Below are 19,870 nucleotides of genomic sequence, written 5' to 3'. Positions count from 1 at the left end.
TGACCTGTAACTCGGTTTAAAGCCATACTGTGGAACATTCCTGGCTAAAAGTAGAGACAGTTTCAGCGTTGGTCATCTGGACGGTATTTTTTGCGATGTTTCAGCTCAATCTGCACCATAAACTGTTTGTATAAATGGACGTAGCTAACATGCTAATTAACATTAATCTCTAGCGTTAGCAACAGGTTTGATTGACAGCGTTGCTAAGTGCTTGTCCGTACGTGGTGGTGACGTCACGCTCGCTCAGTCCACGTCTTTACACCGTCTATCATCTGATGGAACTGGTTTAAAACTCTGGGATTTTACGCTAACCGGAGTTTAGCTAATCTGTTTCCATGGAGACAAGCAGGTAGCTGGCCCCGCCCACCGCTAAAGTCACATAGTGTAGCTTTTAACATCACTTTATCTCTTTTGCTGTTGTTGTAAAATGCTGCTGGAAAAATCATAATCCGTAAAAAGAGTAGAAACAGTAAGCTCTTAAACGCGCGGCGTGTTTTGCGTGGATCATATTGTGGTTTCTATGACGATGAATGTAAACGACTCCAGGCTTGAACGGGGGGGTCACGGAGCTTTGCGCGTTTTGACAAAGATGGGCGCACTTACCGACCTTTATTTTGAAGGTGTCTGCGTGTTTACATGCTTTTATTTTGATGTACTTCCCTTTTTCTTTTTGTCTGTTTAAATTTTTTCGGTGCCTTGTAGAAAGTTCTCGATTTGAAATAAAACTGCTGTTATTTAAAAACAAGGGCTTTGTAAACGATTGAATAAAAATGATAAATAAAAACAAAATGTAAATGTGTTTTATCATTTTTGTTAAGAAGCTAAAAATATAGTACTTTTTTTTATGTTTTGTGTCTGAAAATATCACATTTGTTTAATTTTTTCATGTTTTTGTTCGTCCGAAATTCACAAATTAAGTGCTTGGTGATATCACACAGCACTGCCCCGATGACAGTAAAGTGTCATCACCAACACTGGGATGAAGGGGCGGAGCCAGAGTCGACGGAGCAGGAAGTTTGCCCATGATCACTTCCTGTTTGGAGCGTGGCGGCGGCTAACAGGTTAGCGCTGTACATTTATTTAAACAGTTTGTGTTTTTTTTCCTCAACAAAACAAGTCAGAATCAGAAAAAACACATAAAAACGTGTGGGACGTCGTTTCTCGTTGGTGAAATAAATAAAAGTTGCAGCGTGAGTCGATCAGTTTATTGGTGTAAATGTTAAAATCTGCTGCTTTTATGACGGTTTGACATTTTTCAGTAAAAGCTCAGACGCCGCTGACACAAAAAGCACATTTCAGAAAAAAAAAAAAGTCCAATATTCTGCAAAATTTTGTCTGTACGAAAAACCCGAAGGTCGTGCTTGGTTTTGTGTAATCCTGCGTTTAACTGTGTCCACCTCGTGACATCATCAGGTGGTCCTCCTGCTCTGTGTGAAGTTTAGACTTTCACTTTAATTTAGTGTTTCAGATTCACCAAGAGCCAAATGCTGAGAAATAAAAACAGCGACGGGTTTGGAGCTAATTGATACTAAAATTTAAAACTTTTGATACTAAAGAAATGACTCGATACCGATACTCGATACCACAACGATTCTGATAAAACAACACGGATGATCCACAGGGTTTATGTCTAATACTTGATCTGAGGAGGAGGAAAAAGGAGATGAGGGAGAGAGGAAGAGGAACAGAGAGAAGAGGAGAGGAGGAGGAAACGAGGGCAATGCTGAGTGGTCCAGGCAAAGAGGAGAGAGGGAGGAGAGAGAAATGAGAGGGAAGGAGACAGAGAAGGAGAGAGAGGGGGGAGGAAGGTCAAAGAATGGGGAAAAAGAGGAAGAGGAGAGAGAAAGGGGAGGAACCGAGGGAGAGGAAGAAGGTAAAAGAATGAGGAGGAAGAGGAGGAACAGAGGGAGCTTCATACTCATCCTTGTGTCTTATATTTTGCTGTAACAGATTCATTTCTGACTTTTTCAGTATCGATTCCCGCTCAAACGAGTCTCTAGTATCGATACTCGTTTCAGTATCGATTAACGCCTGATTTGATACTTTGATACATACTTCTAAACCTGTAAAACATGAAACACCAGATGAAACGATTTAAAAAGTGTAAATTGTGCAGAATAAAGGACCTTTAAACATCAGAGTCTGAGCACAGCGCCCCCTGGAGCCGCTGCACAGGAACTGCAGCGTCACGCTCGTGTTTATATAGTTTTTATTTATTTACTTCTTTTATAGTTTCTGTTTCTTTTGTCGGTTTGCTGCCGGCGTCCGGAGGGAGCGCCCCCCGGTGGCGGTGGGCGTGGTGATGTCACAGGAAGTCACTGCTGGTCAAACAGGAAGTGCCTCAGTCGTCCAGGAAGAAGTAGTTCCCGCTCCTCTTCTGCTCCGTGTCCTGAGGAAACAGGGAAGTTTAGAGTTTAAGAACCATTTAAAGATGGAGTGATGCTCAGAGGCACAGGCTCTGCGCGTGGCTCTGCGCGTGGCTCTGCGCGTGGCTCTGCGCGTGGCTCTGCGCGTGGCTCTGCGCGTGGCTCTGCGCGTGGCTCTGCGCGTGGCTCTGCGCGTGGCTCTGCGCGTGGCTCTGCGCGTGGCTCTGCGCGTGGCTCTGCGCGTGGCTCTGCGCGTGGCTCTGCGCGTGGCTCTGCGCGTGGCTCTGCGCGTGGCTCTGCGCGTGGCTCTGCGCGTGGCTCTGCGCGTGGCTCTGCGCGTGGCTCTGCGCGTGGCTCTGCGCGTGGCTCTGCGCGTGGCTCTGCGCGTGGCTCTGCGCGTGGCTCTGCGCGTGGCTCTGCGCGTGGCTCTGCGCGTGGCTCTGCGCGTGGCTCTGCGCGTGGCTCGTACCTTGATGGAGTGGAGTTTGTTGATTCGAGGCCTGAAGTTATTGGGGTCTCTCCTGAAGGTGATCTCCAACAGAGACAAGAACCGATTCATCCCAGCCAACAGAGACTGAGGCCTGGGACAGAGGGACAAAGGGACAGAGGGATGGAGAGAGAGAGGGACAGAGGGACAGGGACAGAGACAGAGAGACAAAAGCAGGTGAGTATTTTGTTTACAGTGTTATTTAAATCTGATATAGACACTGTGCAGTGACTCTGGGGGTGTTCTACATGTGTCTCTATGGTGGAATGTTCAGCAGTTACCATGGAGACGTGACGCACACATTAACAGACAAAATAAGTTTTAAGATCGTCTGAAAACTCAAGAAAAAAACTCAAGCACATTTGAACTGAGATTAATTAATGTTCTGTGTGTATGTCTGTGTTGTGCGTCTCACGTGTTTACATGTGTGTGTTGTGTGTGTGTTGTGTGTGTACACGTGTGTGTGTTGTGCGTCTCACGTGTTTACATGTGAGTGTTGTGTGTGTATACATGTGTGTGTTGTGTGTGTATACATGTGTGTGTTGTGTGTGTTGTGCGTCTCACGTGTTTGCCGCCGTGTGTTTGGACGGGATGCCGTCGAACACGATGACTCTGTCGGCGAGATACGTGGCCATGATGAAGTCGTGCTCCACCACAAACGCCGTCTTTTTGGCGTGAAGGATGTACCTGAGAGAGAGAGAGAGAGAGAGGGAGAGAGAGGGAGAGGAAGAGGAGAGGAATAGAGAAGAAAGAGGAAAAGAGAAAGCGATGAATGAGAGCAGAGAGGAGAGGGGGGAGAGCTCTTCAGTTTGGGAGTTTGACTCATTTAATAATTTAATTGAGGTTTATGTCCTTTGGATCATCTGCCACGATTAGTCCTGGTTCAGTCCTGGTTTAGTCCTGGTTCAGTCCTGGTTCAGTCCTGGTTTAGACCAGTTTCCTGTAAACCCCGCCCTCTGTGACCTCTGACCTCTTGATGACCCTCGCCGCCATCAGTCTCTGCTCTGAGTCCAAATAGGCCGAGGGTTCGTCGATCAGATAAACGTCGGCGGGTTTGCCCAGACACAGAGTGAGAGCGACGCGCTGCAGCTCTCCTCCAGACAGGTTCTGCACCTGGAACAGCACACAGGGGTCACACAGGGGTCACACAGGGGTCAGTGCGGGGGCGGCGTCACGGGGGCGGAGCTTACGTCCTGGTTGATGATGCTCTCGATCTGCATGGGCTTCATGACGTCGGTGATGAACTGCGGGTGCGTGTAGGCGTCTCGGATCTTCTCGTGGAGCAAGGCCCGGACGCTGCCCTGGAAACAGAGAAAAGGGGGCGGGGCATGTCAGCGGCGAGGGTTTATGGGACGCCCCTCGTTTTACACATAGAGGTCACTAAGTGTGTGTGACCTGAAAACACACGCTGAAGGTCCAAGTGAAAACACACGATAGACGACACAATTTAAACATTTACACGACGGACGCACAAATGAGCAGATTTAACACACAAACTATTACAAAACCACAATAAACTAAACAATTAAACACTTCAGTCTAAAGTCACAAGAGTCACTGGATTTTCTGGAGTAAAAGTCACACCAAAAATACATAATAATGAAGAAAAACACACATATTTCAAAACAAACAACAAAAAGTGTAAATTATCCTCTGGAAAATAAATAAACTCACTGTTCAGACTAAAAATAAACACAAAAAAGACAAAGTCCCACACTAAACACTGACTCTAAACAGTTTGATCGAGTCCGTGTGTCTCAGACAGACCAAGAATCGACAGACGGGAATAAAAACGGCTCAATCCCGTTGTTTTCTGTCTGATCTGAGGAAACGTCCAAACATGAGACGACACAATCAGCCTCAACTTCAAACAAACAAACGCCCGACTGGGACACAGGAGGAACCGATACTCAGGAACCGATACTAAAGAACCGATACTAAAGAACCAATACCAGATCCAGCTCATGCCTCCCTGACTGAGCACGAGGAGTTTGAACAGCGCCATCTACTGGAGGAGGAAGAGGAGGAAAGAGGGAGAGGAGAGAAAGGACGAGAAAGAGGAGGAGAAAGGGTGAGGAGAGAGGAGAGAAAGAGGAGAGGGGGAGAGGAGAGAGGAAGAGGAGAGAAAGGACGAGAAAGAGGAGGAGAAAGGGTGAGGAGAGAGGAGAGAAAGAGGAGAGAGGGAGAGGGAAAGGAGAGAGAGGGGGAGGGAGGAGAGAATCGGTCTCTGTGCCTCCCTGTCGCTGCTCGTGGGGTTTGAACAGCGCCCTCTTCTGGGTCATTATTTTAAGTAAATCTGCAGTTTTCTGATCAATGGTCAAATCTCTGCTCCGCCTCAGGCCCAAACACGACACAGCCGCGTGTCTCTGATCACACACACACACACACACACACACACACACACACACACACACACACACACACACACACACACACACACACCTGACGCAGTTCGACGTTAGCCAACACTAGCATTAGCATTAGCACTAGCCAACAAGCTAACCGACCCCTGCAGACAGACCGTCCTACCTTGAACTTGGGGCTGATGGTCTGTGGTTTGTAGCTGACGTTGAGAATGGGAACATCACCTGAGGAAAGACGATTCAAACCACAATCGCGTAAATTAAATAATAACAACAATAATAATAATAATAATCAAAGCGTCTCACCTCCTTCGTCGGGTTTGAGTCCTCCTGCCAGCATTTTGATAAAGGTTGTTTTTCCTGTGCCTGAAGAAAAGAGAAAAAAAAAGTTTTAAACCAATTTCTTGACCAGTTTGACTCATATTATCCGCTCTGTTGACCCTGAAGAACACGACTTTTGGCGGTGCATTGTGGGACATTGTGGGACACTACATTTCCCCGGCGTGGCCCCTGTATTGCGCCCCCTGTATTGTGCCCCCTGTATTGCGCCCCCTGTATTGCGCCCCCTGTATTGCGCCCCCTGTATTGTGCCCCCTGTATTGCGCCCCCTGTATTGCGCCCCCTGTATTGCGCCCCCTGTAGGTGTGAGGGCTGGTTACCGTTTTCCCCGAGCATCACCATGATCTCAGAGTCTGTGAACTCCCCCGCTCTGATCTCCAGAGTGAACTCTCCCATCGTCTTCTTCATCTCTGGATACTGCACAAAAACACAAAATAACACAAAAACAACATTATTATCGTCATTAGACAGACTCTGTGGTGACAGTGGGGGTGCTGTGCATGTGTATCTATGGAGGAATGTTCAGCAGGTTCCATGGCGACTCAATGCAAGAACCAACTAAGTTTTTTTTTAGATCATCTGAAAATTCAAACTGGATTTAAAAGGTAAAAATCAGGAGCCTGTGGTCAGAGATCAGACTGAGGAGGACAGTGTCTCTGTGTGTCTCAGTGTGTGTCTCTCTCTGTGTCTCTGTGTCTCTCTCTGTGTCTCTCTGTGTCTCTCTCTGTCTCTCTGTCCAGACCTGGTAGTGCCGGAGTCTCTTCACTTCTTCTTCGTTTGCCGTTTCTGCCACTTTAAAAACCAGCGATGCTTCTCTGAACCTCAGGTTTTCTGTGGGAACGTATCCGTCCAGGAAGATGTTGATCCCTGAGACGAAAAACCACATGTCAGGGGTCAGAGGTCAGAGGTCACTGCTGGTACATGTGGAACAATCATGGGCTGTAGATATGAAAGGTCGTGTGTGTGTGTCTCTGTCTCTGTGTGTGTCTCTGTGCGTCTCTGTGTGTGTCTCTGTGTGTGTGTGTCTCTGTGTGTGTGTGTCTCTGTGCGTCTCTTTGTGCGTCTGTACCTTCCCTGACGCTGAAGGGCATGTGTCTCTGTGTGTGTCTCTGTGTGTTTGTGTCTCTGTCTCTGTGTGTGTCTCTGTGTCTCTGTGTGTGTGTGTCTCTGTGTGTGTGTGTGTCTCTGTGCGTCTCTGTGTGTGTCTCTGTGTGCGTCCGTACCTTCCCTGACGCTGAAGGGCATGGTCACGACTCCGTAGGCGCTGGGGACGCCGTACAAACAGCAGATGAAGTCGGACAGATAGTCCAGCACACTCAGGTCGTGCTCCACTACGATAATGTACCTGAAACACACACACGAGTCACATGGGCGCCAAAGGGGCGGGGCTTATGTCCCTGAGGTCACCGCGGGCGCGGTCCATATTCAAAAGGACCTGACATCACAATGATCATTAAAGCTGCTGGATATGAGTCATAATTTAAATATTAAGACTTAAACGGCTCTAATCCTGTGAGATCCCTGGAGACGCTAACTGGAGGCACTGCTCTGTCTTAATCTGAGCTTTGTTTTACCACAATCTGACCAAAAAGACCTGACTTGAACTACAACAGGTGAGGATTTGATCTTAAATCATTTTGTCCATGTCCACAGAAGGTGCTGCACACTCCACCATAGACACACACGTAGAACCCCCCCCCCCCCGCTCACCTGTCTGGAGTGATGAGTGAGCGGATGGTGATAGCCGCCTTCAGCCTCTGTTTCACGTCCAAATAACTGGACGGCTCGTCGAACATGAAACTGAAAAAGGACAAAAAGGAGAGGACGTTTAAAGACGAGGAGGAGGAGAAAGTAACAGGAGAAACTGTAGGGGGCGCTCACATGTCGGCCCTCTGGATGCACACGACCGCACAGGCGAATCTCTGCAGCTCTCCTCCAGACAGATCCTCCACGTTCCTCTCCCTCAGGTGACTCAGGTCTGCGAGGACAATCAGCACGACTGTGTCTCTATGGTTCTCATCTCAGGATCATTATGTTACAGTTTAACACGTTTAAGTCCACGTTCGTCTAAAACCACATGTCCATGAACTTAAAAAGAAACTCAAATATGGAGTTTAAAAGGATCGCAGAGGCTAAGCAGCTACACGCTAAAGCAGCTACAGATTTTTAATAAAAATGTAGCTTTCAAACATTTAATATTCATTTTTTCCAAAGGTTTACAGCAAAAATAAATGGGAATTTTCTTTCTGGAAACACAAATCTGTCGGTGTTGAGCTCCATAAGGCTCCAATTAAAAACAGAAAAATATCAGGACATATTTTGTGTTTGTTTTGTTTTTATGTATTTTTTTTGTTTATGTTTGTATTGTTTTTGTATTTGTTTTTATGTTTATTTGTTTTTTTGTGTTTTGTTTTTATGTTTTTTGTGTTTGTTTTGTTGCATTTTTGTTGCGTTTTGCTTTTATGTTTATTTGTTTTTATGTTTGTTTTTTTGTGTTTTGTTTTTATGTTAATTTGTTTTTTTTGTTTATGTTAATTTGTTTTTTTGTTTTGTTTTTATGTTAATTTGTTTTTTTTGTTTATGTTAATTTGTTTTTTGTGTTTTGTTTTTATGTTTATTTGTTTTTTTGTGTTTGTTTTGATACATTTTTGTTGCGTTTTGTGTTTTGTTTTCTCACCCAGTTGATCACAAATGACGTCCTGTGTTTCTGTGTCGTCTTTCCTGCTCAGGATGGAACCCACTGACCCCTGCAGGACGCCACGAGAATTACACATCAACACAGTCACATTCAGAACCACACATGAACTAAAGCCACAAACTGGAACTTTCAGCGTAAAACTAAACAGATTCAAAATATAAACTACGATAAAATAAAAGAGGTAAAAACAGAGTTTTAAAACACTCGATGTTCAGAACGAGCACAAAGTACATTCTTTACTTCTTTAAAGTGACAGACTGAGATGCACCGATACTGATCCTGATATCGGCTTCTAAATATTGATTGAGCCGATCTCCAGGTCTGACACAAACACATCCTAGTCCTGGTTCAGTCCTGGTTTAGTCCTGGTTTAGTCCTGGTTTAGTCCCGGTTCAGACCTGGTTCAGACCTGGTTTAGACCTGGTTCAGACCTGGTTCAGACCTGGTTTAGACCTGGTTTAGACCTGGTTTAGACCTGGTTCAGTCCTGGTTCAGTCCTGGTTTAGTCCTGGTTCAGTCCTGGTTCAGTCCCGGTCCGGTCCTGGTTTAGACCTGGTTTAGTCCTGGTTTAGTCCTGGTTCAGTCCTGGTTCAGTCCTGGTTCAGTCCCGGTCCGGTCCTGGTTTAGACCTGGTTTAGTCCTGATTTAGTCCTGGTTTAGTCCTGATTTAGTCCTGGTTCAGTCCTGGTTTAATCCCGGTCTAGTCCTGGTCTAGACCTGATAAATCTGTATCGGTGCGTCCCTATGTTGTCCTGATGTTATGAAATATAATTAAAACAAACAGCCCATTGGTCGTCCAGAGTCACATGACCTCTTCGCCGTGACGCACCTTGACGGTCTTGGGGATCTGGTCCACGTACTGCGGTTTGACGATGGCTCTCAGGTCGTCCTCCAGGATCTTCGTGAAATAGTTTTGCAGCTCGGAGCCTCGGAAGTATGTCAGAATCTCCTGCCAATCCGGAGGGTTCTGCGGAGAGGGGGGCGGGGACACGATGACATCACAACACTAACGGCCAATCAGATTTAACACAGACGAAACGAGCGCCGTTGATAAAATGTAGATTCTTCTTGTAACACGGCGAGTTCTTGGGTCGACTCGCTTCTTTTCGTGGTAAAGTTTAACGTAAACAACAGAACTGCCTCTGACCTTTGACCCTTGACCCCGTCTGGAGAATGACATCATCACATTCTGCAAACTGAAAATGAGCCTCAACAGATTTTAACACAAAATAACGGTACAAATTTAGCCGTGTGATAAAAATGGCGGTAACAGAAGTCTAAAAACACTGATCGCGTTGACTGACAGCTGACGCCAGTGTGATGTCACTTCCTGGTCCGTCAGCCGATTGAAAACATGTGATGAAACTGTACTTTTGAGCAACGACACGTCACGTTTCAAAGAGATCGACGTCATTTAAAGCTAACGAGGTCATGAGTCTGGATCTGCGGAGGTGAGACGCTAGGCTAGGCTAGGCTAACGTTAGCGAGATACAGGCTGCGTCCGCACTTTTCCCGACCAAGGAGTGAAAAAGTAGTGCACTCAAAATTTCCCACAGTGCACCTTGTGGAGGAGGGGGCATCAGGGTCACTAGGGCGGGCAGAATGTCCCACAATGCACTGGGAGAGTCGTACAAACAGCAGCGGACAGAGACGGGCGTTTAACTGGACACAACACGACTTGTTTATGTTAAGGTGCTAGCGTTAGCGTTAGATGTTCACGCGGACAAACACACTGGTTTTATGTTTAATTATTTCTACATTATTCACATATTTGATACAGTTTGTGGTTAAACACTTTTGAAAAACTGTCTCTCGTTTATTAAATGAGAAACAAAACTCTGTGAATTTAATTTTGGATTTTTCTGTAAACACTCACATCGTATCTGCCCAGGTTCGGCTTCTGTTTCCCCGCCAGGATTTTCAGAGCTGTGGACTTTCCGATTCCATTGGTCCCGACGAGCCCCAACACCTCGCCCGGCCGCGGGATGGGCAGCCTGAACACAAGGGGGCGCCGTGCGTTAGTGACACGGAGTAAACAGCACAGGAGCCAAACTAGATATTCATTTATCTCAGGTGTCGATACTAAAATAGTCCCATTGACAGAACTGAGCCTTTCCTGAATATGTTTAGAGTTTTAATATTATCAAAGTATCAGTATCGGTATCGGATCGATTCCTTAGACTCTATAACAGGACACGGGGCTGATGGGAGTTTTGTACCGGTGCAGTTTGAACGAGTTGGCGCAGTATCGATGGGTCGTCTCCTTCTCCAGGTTACTCGGCAAATTCACGATGGACAACGCCCCGAACGGACATTTCTGCAAAAAAGAAAATAAAAATAAATAAAAATTAGATAAATAATAAAACACAAACTGTCCTGGTGACTCCAGCGAAAAGGGACAAAGACAAACACCTCTACATCTACAACAGAAAACAACACCACACACAGCCTCAAGAGGGCGCCGTCTAGTACACACTCATGGAATTATAATAATAATAATAATAACATAGAAAAACATTATTATTATTAATAACCTATAAAAGTATTTTTAATCTTCTATATCAGGAAGATGTTTAAAAAAACTCCACATAACCTCAGGAGGGCGCTGTCCATCAAACGCTCTCATTGAACAATAATAATATTAATAAATAGTAATAAAAAAAGGAAAAATTACAATAACAAAATAATAAAAAAATAGTAACAATAAAAAATGTAATAATAACAACAATATCAAAATAATAATAATAATAATAATAACTAGCAAAACATATTATTCATAATTACAAGACGTTCTAGTTTCATATTAAAATAATTTCAATCTTCTCTATGGAGCAGACATTTTCAAAAACACGTCAGTTTTCTTTTAAAACATAATAAAATGTTGTTGTGAGATGATTCTGACCTTGATGCAGATGCCACAGCCTATACACAGCCCCTCAGAGATCAGCACGATCTTACTCTGTGGAGTCACCTCAATGCACAGTTTACCTGACAACAGAGACGCAATACATCATCATTTTATTCAGTTTTTACACAATTATCTGGAAAAAATACAGTAAAAATAAACCTAAAATTGCCAATTATTTGTCAATATTTTAATGAACTTTTTGACTTTGACTTATAATTATAACTAAACAAAACTGACTAATATTAAAGTTAATAAAAAATAACAGACAAAAGTAGGACTGAATTATTAAAGCACATTTAGACTTTTTTCTTGAGTTTGTCCGTGTTTGTTGGTGTGTGCGTTGTGTCTCCACGGTAACGTCATTAAACAGTTAAATTCATTCATCTAAACACATTTTTAAAGCCGTCCTTACCCATGCGGACGACGGGGCAGCTCTTCTTACACTCCTGACGACACTTTTTGGGTTTGCATTTGTCGTGATTCACGATGGCGATCCTGGTGTTCTTGTCGGCCATTTTGAAAGGCGAAAGGGCGCGAGGACTGAGGCGCTGAGGAGACGAGGCGCAGGGGTTAATGTCAGACTCAGACACAAACAAAACAACGGTTACCACGACAACGACAAACAGCGGTCACCACGGCAACTGGAGTGCAGAAGATTCCACTGAAAACACCTCAAACACAAAGTGAACGCTCAATAAAAAAGTGACAGTGGCTCAGTTGGTAGAGTGTTTGCGCGCTGATCCAAAGGTCGGTGGTTCGATTCCCGCTCTCGACATAAACATCGTTAGAACGTGGAAAAGTGCTGTGTAAACATGTGACTTTCTTATGTTTTATACATTTTAAAACCTAAAAAAGGAGAAAAGAGGCGAGAGGGAGCTGAAGATTTGGTATTTTTTGGTGTTTATCTGTAGAAAGTCAGATTAAACTCATGATTCACAAGTTTAATCTGTTTTATATAATAGTTTTTTCTGCATAAATAGTAGAGTAGTGTTTGTGTGAGCTCCCCCTGCAGGTGGAGTCTGGTGAGTGCAGTTTGGGTCAGAGATATGAACAGTTTTAAAAGCTTTAGCCACGCCCATGTTTTTAGTCCAACGCAAATTTCTTTAGTCGACTACAGGCCTAAAAACAATCCAAGTATGTGGGAAAAAAGCTGCCATTTCTGTCCTACAATGATTAAAAACACTCCTTTGACATAATGGAATGCAGTTTTCAACCTAAAATAGACCAAAATAGAGTGATATTTTTAAACTCTGGTCCAGTTCGTCGCTCTGAGGGTCACTGCTGAGGCCTCACTTTCAATTCACTCCACAGAGCAACAAAAGCCTCCAGCGTCTGACCATCGTCCCCTCTGTCTGACCCTCACTGACCACACAACTGTACATCCACTACAGCAGAGCATTTTGGAAAAATCTGACACACAGGGAGGGCATCTGACACATGGGGACATTTCAGAACACGTTTGTACAGATCTAAACTACAGGGTCATCAGATTTTATGCAGAATAATTGTGTTTTTTGTGGAGTAAATTATCTCATTATGGGTAACACAAACACTGAGGCATTATGGGTAACACAAACACTGAGGCTGTGTCTATGTCCACACTCTTCCTACAGGGGGCACTACATTTTCAGTGGTTTCTTAATGTTCAGTTGGTGAGAAAATAGTGCACTCAAAATTTCCCATAATGCACCTTGAAACAAAGTGGGCATCAGAGGTCACTAGAGCGGTCAGTGTATCCCACAATGCACTGGTGTTTCTAAATGAAGTCCACAGTGATGCAGCTCGTCAGGGAGAAGGTCTGTCCTGCTCTGGTCGTGGATGAAATGATGATTTTATCTTTGCTGCTGATTCTCACAATTATATAAAATGTCCCACAAACGATTATGAAAAAGTAATTTATAACTAGTTACCCTGCGCTAATCCCTCCAGTCCAATAAAAATTAAAATGATGCATTCTAATGTTTTTGTCCATAACATTTGAACAAACCTGTTCAGAGTTTTCCACTGACTTATCTGCAGTTTCCCAAACATTAAAGTCACATTTTTATACAGCGTTTATATCAATAACCACGCACACATTCACACCAGAGCACACAGACACTCACACATTCACACACACACGCACACATTCACACACACACTCACACATTCACACAGACACTCACACATTCACACATTCACACAGACACTCACACATTCACACAGACACTCACACATTCACACATTCACACAGACACTCACACATTCACACAGACACTCACACAGACACTCACACATTCACACAGACACTCACACATTCACACAGACACTGGGGCGAGGGGGAAAAGAGCCTGTGTCAAAGGACACGACAGAATTCATCTGTGGAGCTGGAATCAAACCACCAACCTGTGGGTCAGTGGATCTGACCAGTAAACCAGTGATGTTTATGTCGAGAGTGGGATTTGAACCATCAACCTTCTACATTCTGCTGACTTCATTTGAAAACATTTATGAAGGAGGAGTTCAAGTATCTCGGGTCCTGTTCAGACTGAGAGGAGGATGGAGATTGACAGGTGGATCAGCGTCTGCAGTGATGTTGTCTCTGTGTCGTCTGTTGTGGTGAAGAAGGAGCTGAGTCCAAAGACAAAGCTCTGGATTTACCTCAGTCTGTCCTCACCTCATGAGCTCTGGGTAATGACCGAAAGGACAAGATCAAGATACAAACAGCCAAAATATGTTTCCTTCACAGGGTGACTGGGCGCACCCTTAGGGATAGGATGAGGAGCTCAGTCACACGAGAGGAGCTCGGAGTAGAGCCACTGCTCCTACACGTTGAGAGGAGCAGTTAAGGCTCAGCTATCTGCTCAGGATGCCTCCTGGACGCCTCCCCAGGGAGGTGTTCATGTCTCACCGAGAGGAGGCCCTGGGGAAGACCCTGAACATGTCGGAGGGACTATGTCTCTCTGCTGGACTGTGAACGCCTTGAGGTCCCACCAGAGGAGCTGGAGGACGTGTCTGGGGTGAGATAAGTCTGGGAGGTCCCTGCTTAGACTGAGCCCCCACGACCCGGCCCCGGATAAGAGGAAGAACAGGGACAGATAAAAACATAACAGAAACAGATGATATGTGTCCACCATAGTCTGCTCTGGGGCTGGGAAACACTGGGCAGGATATAAAGACCTGTCCTTCATAAAACTGTATTGTTATAAAAACAATACGGCTCCAAACCAAGTCCCAAACCCGAGACAGAGCCCGGGCTGGAGACAGAGCCCGGGCTGGAGACAGAGCCCGGGCTGGAGACAGAGCCCGGGCTGGAGACAGAGCCCGGGCTGGAGACAGAGCCCGGGCTGGAGACAGAGCCCGGGCTGGAGACAGAGCCCGGGCTGGAGACAGATCCACTGCAGCAGGTCTGGCCTTTCCCTCAGCTCCACTGAGCCATCACAAAAACAAACACCTACATCTGCGCCTTTATCCCACTGGAACAGCCACGTTTCCGCTCACAGCTCACACGGGGAGCACTGGGCCGCTCCTGGTCTTTATTTGTGTGTTTTTTTTGGTGTATTCTCTGTCTCTGACCCGCCGTGGCGCATCCAGCCTGTCCTCACGTGACCCTCCGCACTCACGCGTCTGTGGCCTGTTTATGCGCAGTGCCCGTCGTCCACGTGTCAGTCTGCTGAAATGACACGGGGATCCGGATCTTATGACACGGGGATCCGGATCTTATGCCGCTGAAACACGTTTGTGCGACGCGACTTTGTTTGAGGAATAGGTCGGTCATGTTTCTTCGAGAGCAGAACGTAAAGATCCGCATAAATATCATCTTTTAGAGGCGGATGTGGGGTGTGGACTGAGGGATGTGTCAGACGAATAAAAGCGGTTGTTTAATCTCGTTTCTGATCGCGTCTTGTCTGTGGTAAAACGCCCCGTTGCGTAGATTCATCTGAAGCTAACAGTTAGCACGGCGCTAGCTCAGGCCCCGCACTCACAGAGCTACACTTAGCATCACCGCGTGTTTCACTGATAAAAACAACATCTTTATGGACAAACCCGTGTCACCGGGGCGTGGACTTACCCCTCCCTGATCCCCGTTAATCGACTGCAAGAAACTCGGTTAATTGATGCAGTTAAAAACAAAGATGTGGAGTCAAAGTTATTTTTTCCCGCAACGTGTTCCTCTGGAGCCGGCTGGAAAGATGGCGGGAGACGCGTCATCAAACGTGCGACGGAAGCAGAGCGCGCCGGGGTTACGTCATCAGGAGGCGACTTGGCGCAAAGTGGAGGATTTTTGAGAAGGGAAATCAGTCTTTAAACAGTTTTTTATGCATGTAAACAAAGACAAAGTACGTCTAGACGCTCTGGACAGCCTCAACTAAATAAATCTGGTAGGAGTTTTAAGAAATAAACCGTCCATTTTGCGCACAGCGGTGAATTGTTGTAGTTTTGCTTGTTTTTAGGCTGAAGCTACAGGGAGCTAGACTTTAAAACATACAAGAAACATGAGTTAAACTTTAGTATAATCGGAAACGACTGAAAGAATCATGATGTGTGCAATGACAGTTAATAGGATAAGGATAATTTTGTTATAATTTTTAATCTGAGGATTTTAGGCCAATGAATGAGTTTGAAATGAGCAAAGTGCAAAATGGATCTAATAAAACAGTGATCTGAGGGACAATGTTCAGGAAGAAATCTGATTATTTTGCTGTTTACTTCATTTTAATAACGTCTTTTTATGTCAAACATGTGATATTAATCTGATTTTGAGTGCTCTGTGTCCTCTGACTCTCACCCAGTCCATGTCCTGGTTTACTCTATTTACCTTTTGTGCATTGACACTTTGCTGTTGCTGAACATTCTCTGAGGGTGTGATGCTAACCGGAGGCACTGCTCAGTCTCAATAGGACCATGAACGCTTGGATTGATCACAGGCCCCTGAAAATATGCTGTTTTTCAATCCATTTTGTATTTTTTTCATGAATTTTCAGACAGATCTCAAAACTTCTTGTCCGTTTTTGCTCATGTGTGTGTTGTGTCACCGTGGTAACTGCACACACACACAGACACACACACACACGTACAACCCCCCCAGCCTGATGTCACTGCACAGTATCAATCCTTTTGTTTGTTTGTTTTCATTAGTGAACACTTTTTATCCTGTTGTGTGTGTTCAGAACATGGCCACGCCCAGTAAGACTCCGCCCGGCGCTGACCCGAAGCAGTTGGAGCGAACAGGGACCGTGAGAGAGATCGGGTCCCAGGCCGTGTGGAGTCTGTCGTCGTGTAAACCAGGTCTGAAAATCTACAATAAAAGACTCGTACTGTTGTGGTTTACAGAACTGCAGGACGAGTCTCAGTCGACCAAAATGTGCATTAATCGACTCATCGTCGCGTTTAGAGAAGGATTTTTATGAGACAAGAGCAGAAAGGACGAGAGGGAGAGCTGAAGATTTTGTGTTTATCTGTAAAAAGTCAGATTAAACTCATAAATCACAAATTTAATCTGTCTCATTTTCTACTAGTCCATCTTTAAACTGGAACGGAGGCCTTAGACGTCATCATTCTCCTATTTATGACTCCATCCTCACACCTAAACCCAAACAATAGGGCTAGCCAGTATGCTAATAGTCAGTATGCTAATAACCAGTATGCTAATAGCCAGTATGCTAACAGGTGTGAGAGCCATTAGGGGCCTGAATGATCACACAAAATATGACTCGGGCCCAGTTCACTCACTAGACCTAGCCAACAAAGAGGTGTGTTAGCTTGAGCGTCGTTAGCGCCTCCTTCAGACAGATATAAGACAGTGTCCAGCAGGAATCAGACCACAACGGAAGAAGCGTCCAAATGTCTTCACTCTAAAACTTTTGTCCAGTGACAGATTTTGATTTTTCTTTGGCTAAACTGTTTCTTGATACTGTTTTCTACATAAATATTAGTTTTTGCATGAGCTCCCCCTGCAGGTGGAGACTGGTGAGCTCAGTTTGGGTCAGACACACAGATGTGTAACAGTTTGGGGAGTTTTAGCCACGCCTCCTTTTTATTTGACCAATCCCTGGGCAGCACATGTCTTTAGTCACAGCTCTGGTGGTTAATGTGTGACGTGTTTTAAATGTTGTGCTGGTGTGTGTTTGTGGTCAGGGTTTGGAGTGGATCAGCTCAGGGATGATAACTTGGAGACGTACTGGCAGTCGGACGGGTCCCAGCCTCATCTCGTCAACATTCAGTTCAGGTGAAACTTCACTTTTACTTTTATTTGATTCAAGTTGTTTACGAGCAGCTAAATGTTTGGACACATCCTCTCATTCAATCTGTTTTTATTTTTACTAAACACACACAGAAGACATCAAATATGTGAAGAAAGAAATATGGAATTCTATACAAAGAAGTGATTGTATTATATATAATATATTATATAATATATTAAACCTGATGCCCTGTCTGCTTCAGGAGGAGGACCACGGTGAAGATGTTGTGTATTTACGCTGATTATAAATCCGACGAGAGCTACACTCCCAGTAAAATCTCAGTCCGAGTCGGGAACAACTTCCACAACCTGCAGGAAATCAGGGTAAATCCATAAATTCAGCCGACGCAGACGACGTCATCGGGATACTCTGGGTGGGGGTGATGCTAACTGGAGGCACTGCTCTGTCTGAAGCTCTGTTAGAGTTTAATCTGAGTTTTATTTTAACACAATCTGTGGTCAGTCCGAGCTCATGATTCTGTTTAAGAGTTTGATTTTACACAAAACGGTGAGTGACTCACTGAAAAACTGTTGGCTAATGCTAATGCTAATGCTAATGCTAGCTTGTGACTGTAATGTTTGAGAGGGACTTGTTTAACAGCACAGATCAGCTCACCTGTGGGAGTTCAGATAAATCGGCTCTTTATGGTCAGATTTATGGTTTGTGTTAAAACAAAACTGAGATTCAGTCAGAGCGGTGCCTCCAGTTAGCGTCACACCTCCAGAGAACGCTGATGACGTCATCTGTAAAGGATCAGACATTTATTATGAAAATACAGTGGAATCAAATAGAAAAACTGGCCCCATCAGAAAGAAAGACTTTAAACTGGAGAATCTGAAACAATGAGTCTGTAAATGAGTCTGATTCTTCTGTTTGATTCTTCTGTCTGATTCTTGTCTGATTCTTCTGTTTGATTCTTCTGTTTGATGCTTGTGTGTTTTTGTGTCTGATTCTTGTCTGATTCTTGTTTGATTCTTGTTTGATTCTTCTGTCTGATTCTTGTGTTTGATTCTTGTCTGATTCTTCTGTCTGATTCTTGTCTGATTCTTGTCTGATTCTTGTCTGATTCTTGTGTTGGAGCAGCAGTTGGAGATGGTGGAGCCCAGTGGGTGGATTCACATTTCTCTCCTGAATCAGGTACAAAACCCTGTCCTTCATCTAGAACATGGTTTATAGGACTGCAGAGATCCGGCTCTTTCGGCCGCAGAGATCCGGCTCTTTCGGCCGCAGAGATCCGGCTCTTTCGGCCGCAGAGATCCGGCTCTTTCGGCCGCAGAGATCCGGCTCTTTCGGCCGCAGAGATCCGGCTCTTTCGGCCGCAGAGATCCGGCTCTTTCGGCCGCAGAGATCCGGCTCTTTCGGCCGCAGAGATCCGGCTCTTTCGGCCGCAGAGATCCGGCTCTTTCGGCCGCAGAGATCCGGCTCTTTCGGCCGCAGAGATCCGGCTCTTTCGGCTAAGACATAGTACGACATTTAAAGTGGAGCGGCTCAGTGTCTAAAGAGTTTTTATCATCGTGGAATCAGAATCGGTATCAAGTCCGTTCTTTAGTAAATGGCGTTCGTAGCGTTAGCAGCGTTAGCATCGTGACCTTCTGTCCTCCTTCTGACTCCACTGACGTCATATCGTTTTTCCTCAGAGGACGAACGAGCCGATCAGCACGTTCATGATCCAGATCGCCGTTTTGGCGAATCACCAGAACGGGCGAGACACGCACATGCGACAGATCAAAGTCTACACCCCCGTGGAAGAGAGCTCCATCGGGAAGTACCCACGATGCACCACGGTCGACTTCATGATGTACCGCACCATAAGGTGATGAGGAAGTGACATCACCGAGGCACAGGAAGTGACATCACCGAGGCACAGGAAGTGAACGACGGGGCCGAAAACACAACTCCAGGTGTTTTTGAGGAGACGGCGCTGGGTCGGTTTATGTGATACTGGACCTTTGTCATATGTAATTATGGTCACGACCTGAAGGGGGCGCACTACAGTTTGAACCACTGAACTCTCATCTCCACAGATATTAACTGTCAGAGGTTTTATATTATTATACGTGAATATTCTCTGTTCTGTGACTCACAAACGTCTGTTTTGTGTTTGTGAATTTAATAAAGTTCAGATGTTTTGTTTTTTTTAAGTTGTTTTCTGTTTGACCCCAGGCTCGAGTCACAAACACAAACTAAACCTGAAAAAGACAATACAGAGCAGACACTAGAGGGCGCTGTGAGCATCTGACTCTACATAAACCACAACAGTGTGGGAAAGTAACAAGAAGAAAACCAAGATGGAAAAATGGTGAAATAAGTCATTTAATTAACAGTAAAGGTGAGGGTGAAGTGAACACAAACGGACTAAACAGATAAACGTTCCCACTGCCCCGTGGACCTGGGGGGTCAGAGGAGCAGAGGGTCAGTTCTTTACCTGCTGTTCTCAAAAACAGTCTTTTTTGTTTTTGTGTAAATCTTTGCAATGAACCTTTTA

At 45.1% G+C, this 19,870-nt stretch overlaps 2 protein-coding genes across 2 annotated transcripts; one reads left to right on the top strand and one right to left on the bottom strand.

The window, feature by feature from the left end:
- Window positions 1–1,186: 1,186 nt before the first annotated feature.
- Window positions 1,187–15,364, bottom strand: abce1 (ATP-binding cassette, sub-family E (OABP), member 1). Its single transcript, XM_033983211.2, has 19 exons — window positions 15,213–15,364; window positions 11,574–11,709; window positions 11,156–11,241; window positions 10,473–10,570; window positions 10,130–10,247; window positions 9,083–9,220; window positions 8,233–8,302; window positions 7,437–7,533; window positions 7,266–7,355; window positions 6,779–6,900; window positions 6,298–6,422; window positions 5,876–5,972; window positions 5,523–5,582; window positions 5,383–5,441; window positions 4,044–4,154; window positions 3,824–3,966; window positions 3,418–3,540; window positions 2,836–2,947; window positions 1,187–2,389 (listed from the first exon to the last, which is right to left on the bottom strand). The coding sequence occupies exons 2-19, from the start codon at window positions 11,674–11,676 to the stop codon at window positions 2,342–2,344; spliced, it is 1,800 nt and encodes a 599-aa protein (XP_033839102.1). The 5' UTR covers window positions 11,677–11,709; window positions 15,213–15,364; the 3' UTR covers window positions 1,187–2,341.
- Window positions 15,365–15,372: 8 nt separating this feature from the next.
- anapc10 (anaphase promoting complex subunit 10) lies at window positions 15,373–19,372 on the top strand. The gene is made up of 6 exons (XM_033983213.2): window positions 15,373–15,522; window positions 16,312–16,429; window positions 17,279–17,369; window positions 17,588–17,708; window positions 18,469–18,522; window positions 19,023–19,372. Exons 2-6 carry the CDS (start codon window positions 16,315–16,317, stop codon window positions 19,200–19,202), a joined length of 561 nt encoding a protein of 186 aa, XP_033839104.1. The 5' UTR covers window positions 15,373–15,522; window positions 16,312–16,314; the 3' UTR covers window positions 19,203–19,372.
- Window positions 19,373–19,870: the final 498 nt, after the last annotated feature.

This window comes from Periophthalmus magnuspinnatus, chromosome 18 (genome assembly GCF_009829125.3).
Source record: "Periophthalmus magnuspinnatus isolate fPerMag1 chromosome 18, fPerMag1.2.pri, whole genome shotgun sequence".
NCBI lineage: Eukaryota > Metazoa > Chordata > Actinopteri > Gobiiformes > Gobiidae > Periophthalmus > Periophthalmus magnuspinnatus.
Note: the sequence above shows the minus strand (reverse complement) of the source record. Positions and strands in the feature narration are given on the sequence as shown.

Coding starts and splice junctions, on each gene's coding strand:
- abce1 (XM_033983211.2), bottom strand. CDS start 11,676: ATGGCCGACAAGAACACCAGGATCGCCATCGTGAATCACGACAAATGC. Junction 7,356..7,436: donor TGCATCCAGAGGGCCGACAT/GTGAGCGCCCCC, acceptor GTCCTTTTTCAG/TTTCATGTTCGACGAGCCGT. Junction 4,155..5,382: donor CCATCAGCCCCAAGTTCAAG/GTAGGACGGTCT, acceptor CTCTGTTTCCAG/GGCAGCGTCCGGGCCTTGCT.
- anapc10 (XM_033983213.2), top strand. CDS start 16,315: ATGGCCACGCCCAGTAAGACTCCGCCCGGCGCTGACCCGAAGCAGTTG. Junction 17,370..17,587: donor CTCGTCAACATTCAGTTCAG/GTGAAACTTCAC, acceptor TGTCTGCTTCAG/GAGGAGGACCACGGTGAAGA. Junction 17,709..18,468: donor ACAACCTGCAGGAAATCAGG/GTAAATCCATAA, acceptor GTGTTGGAGCAG/CAGTTGGAGATGGTGGAGCC.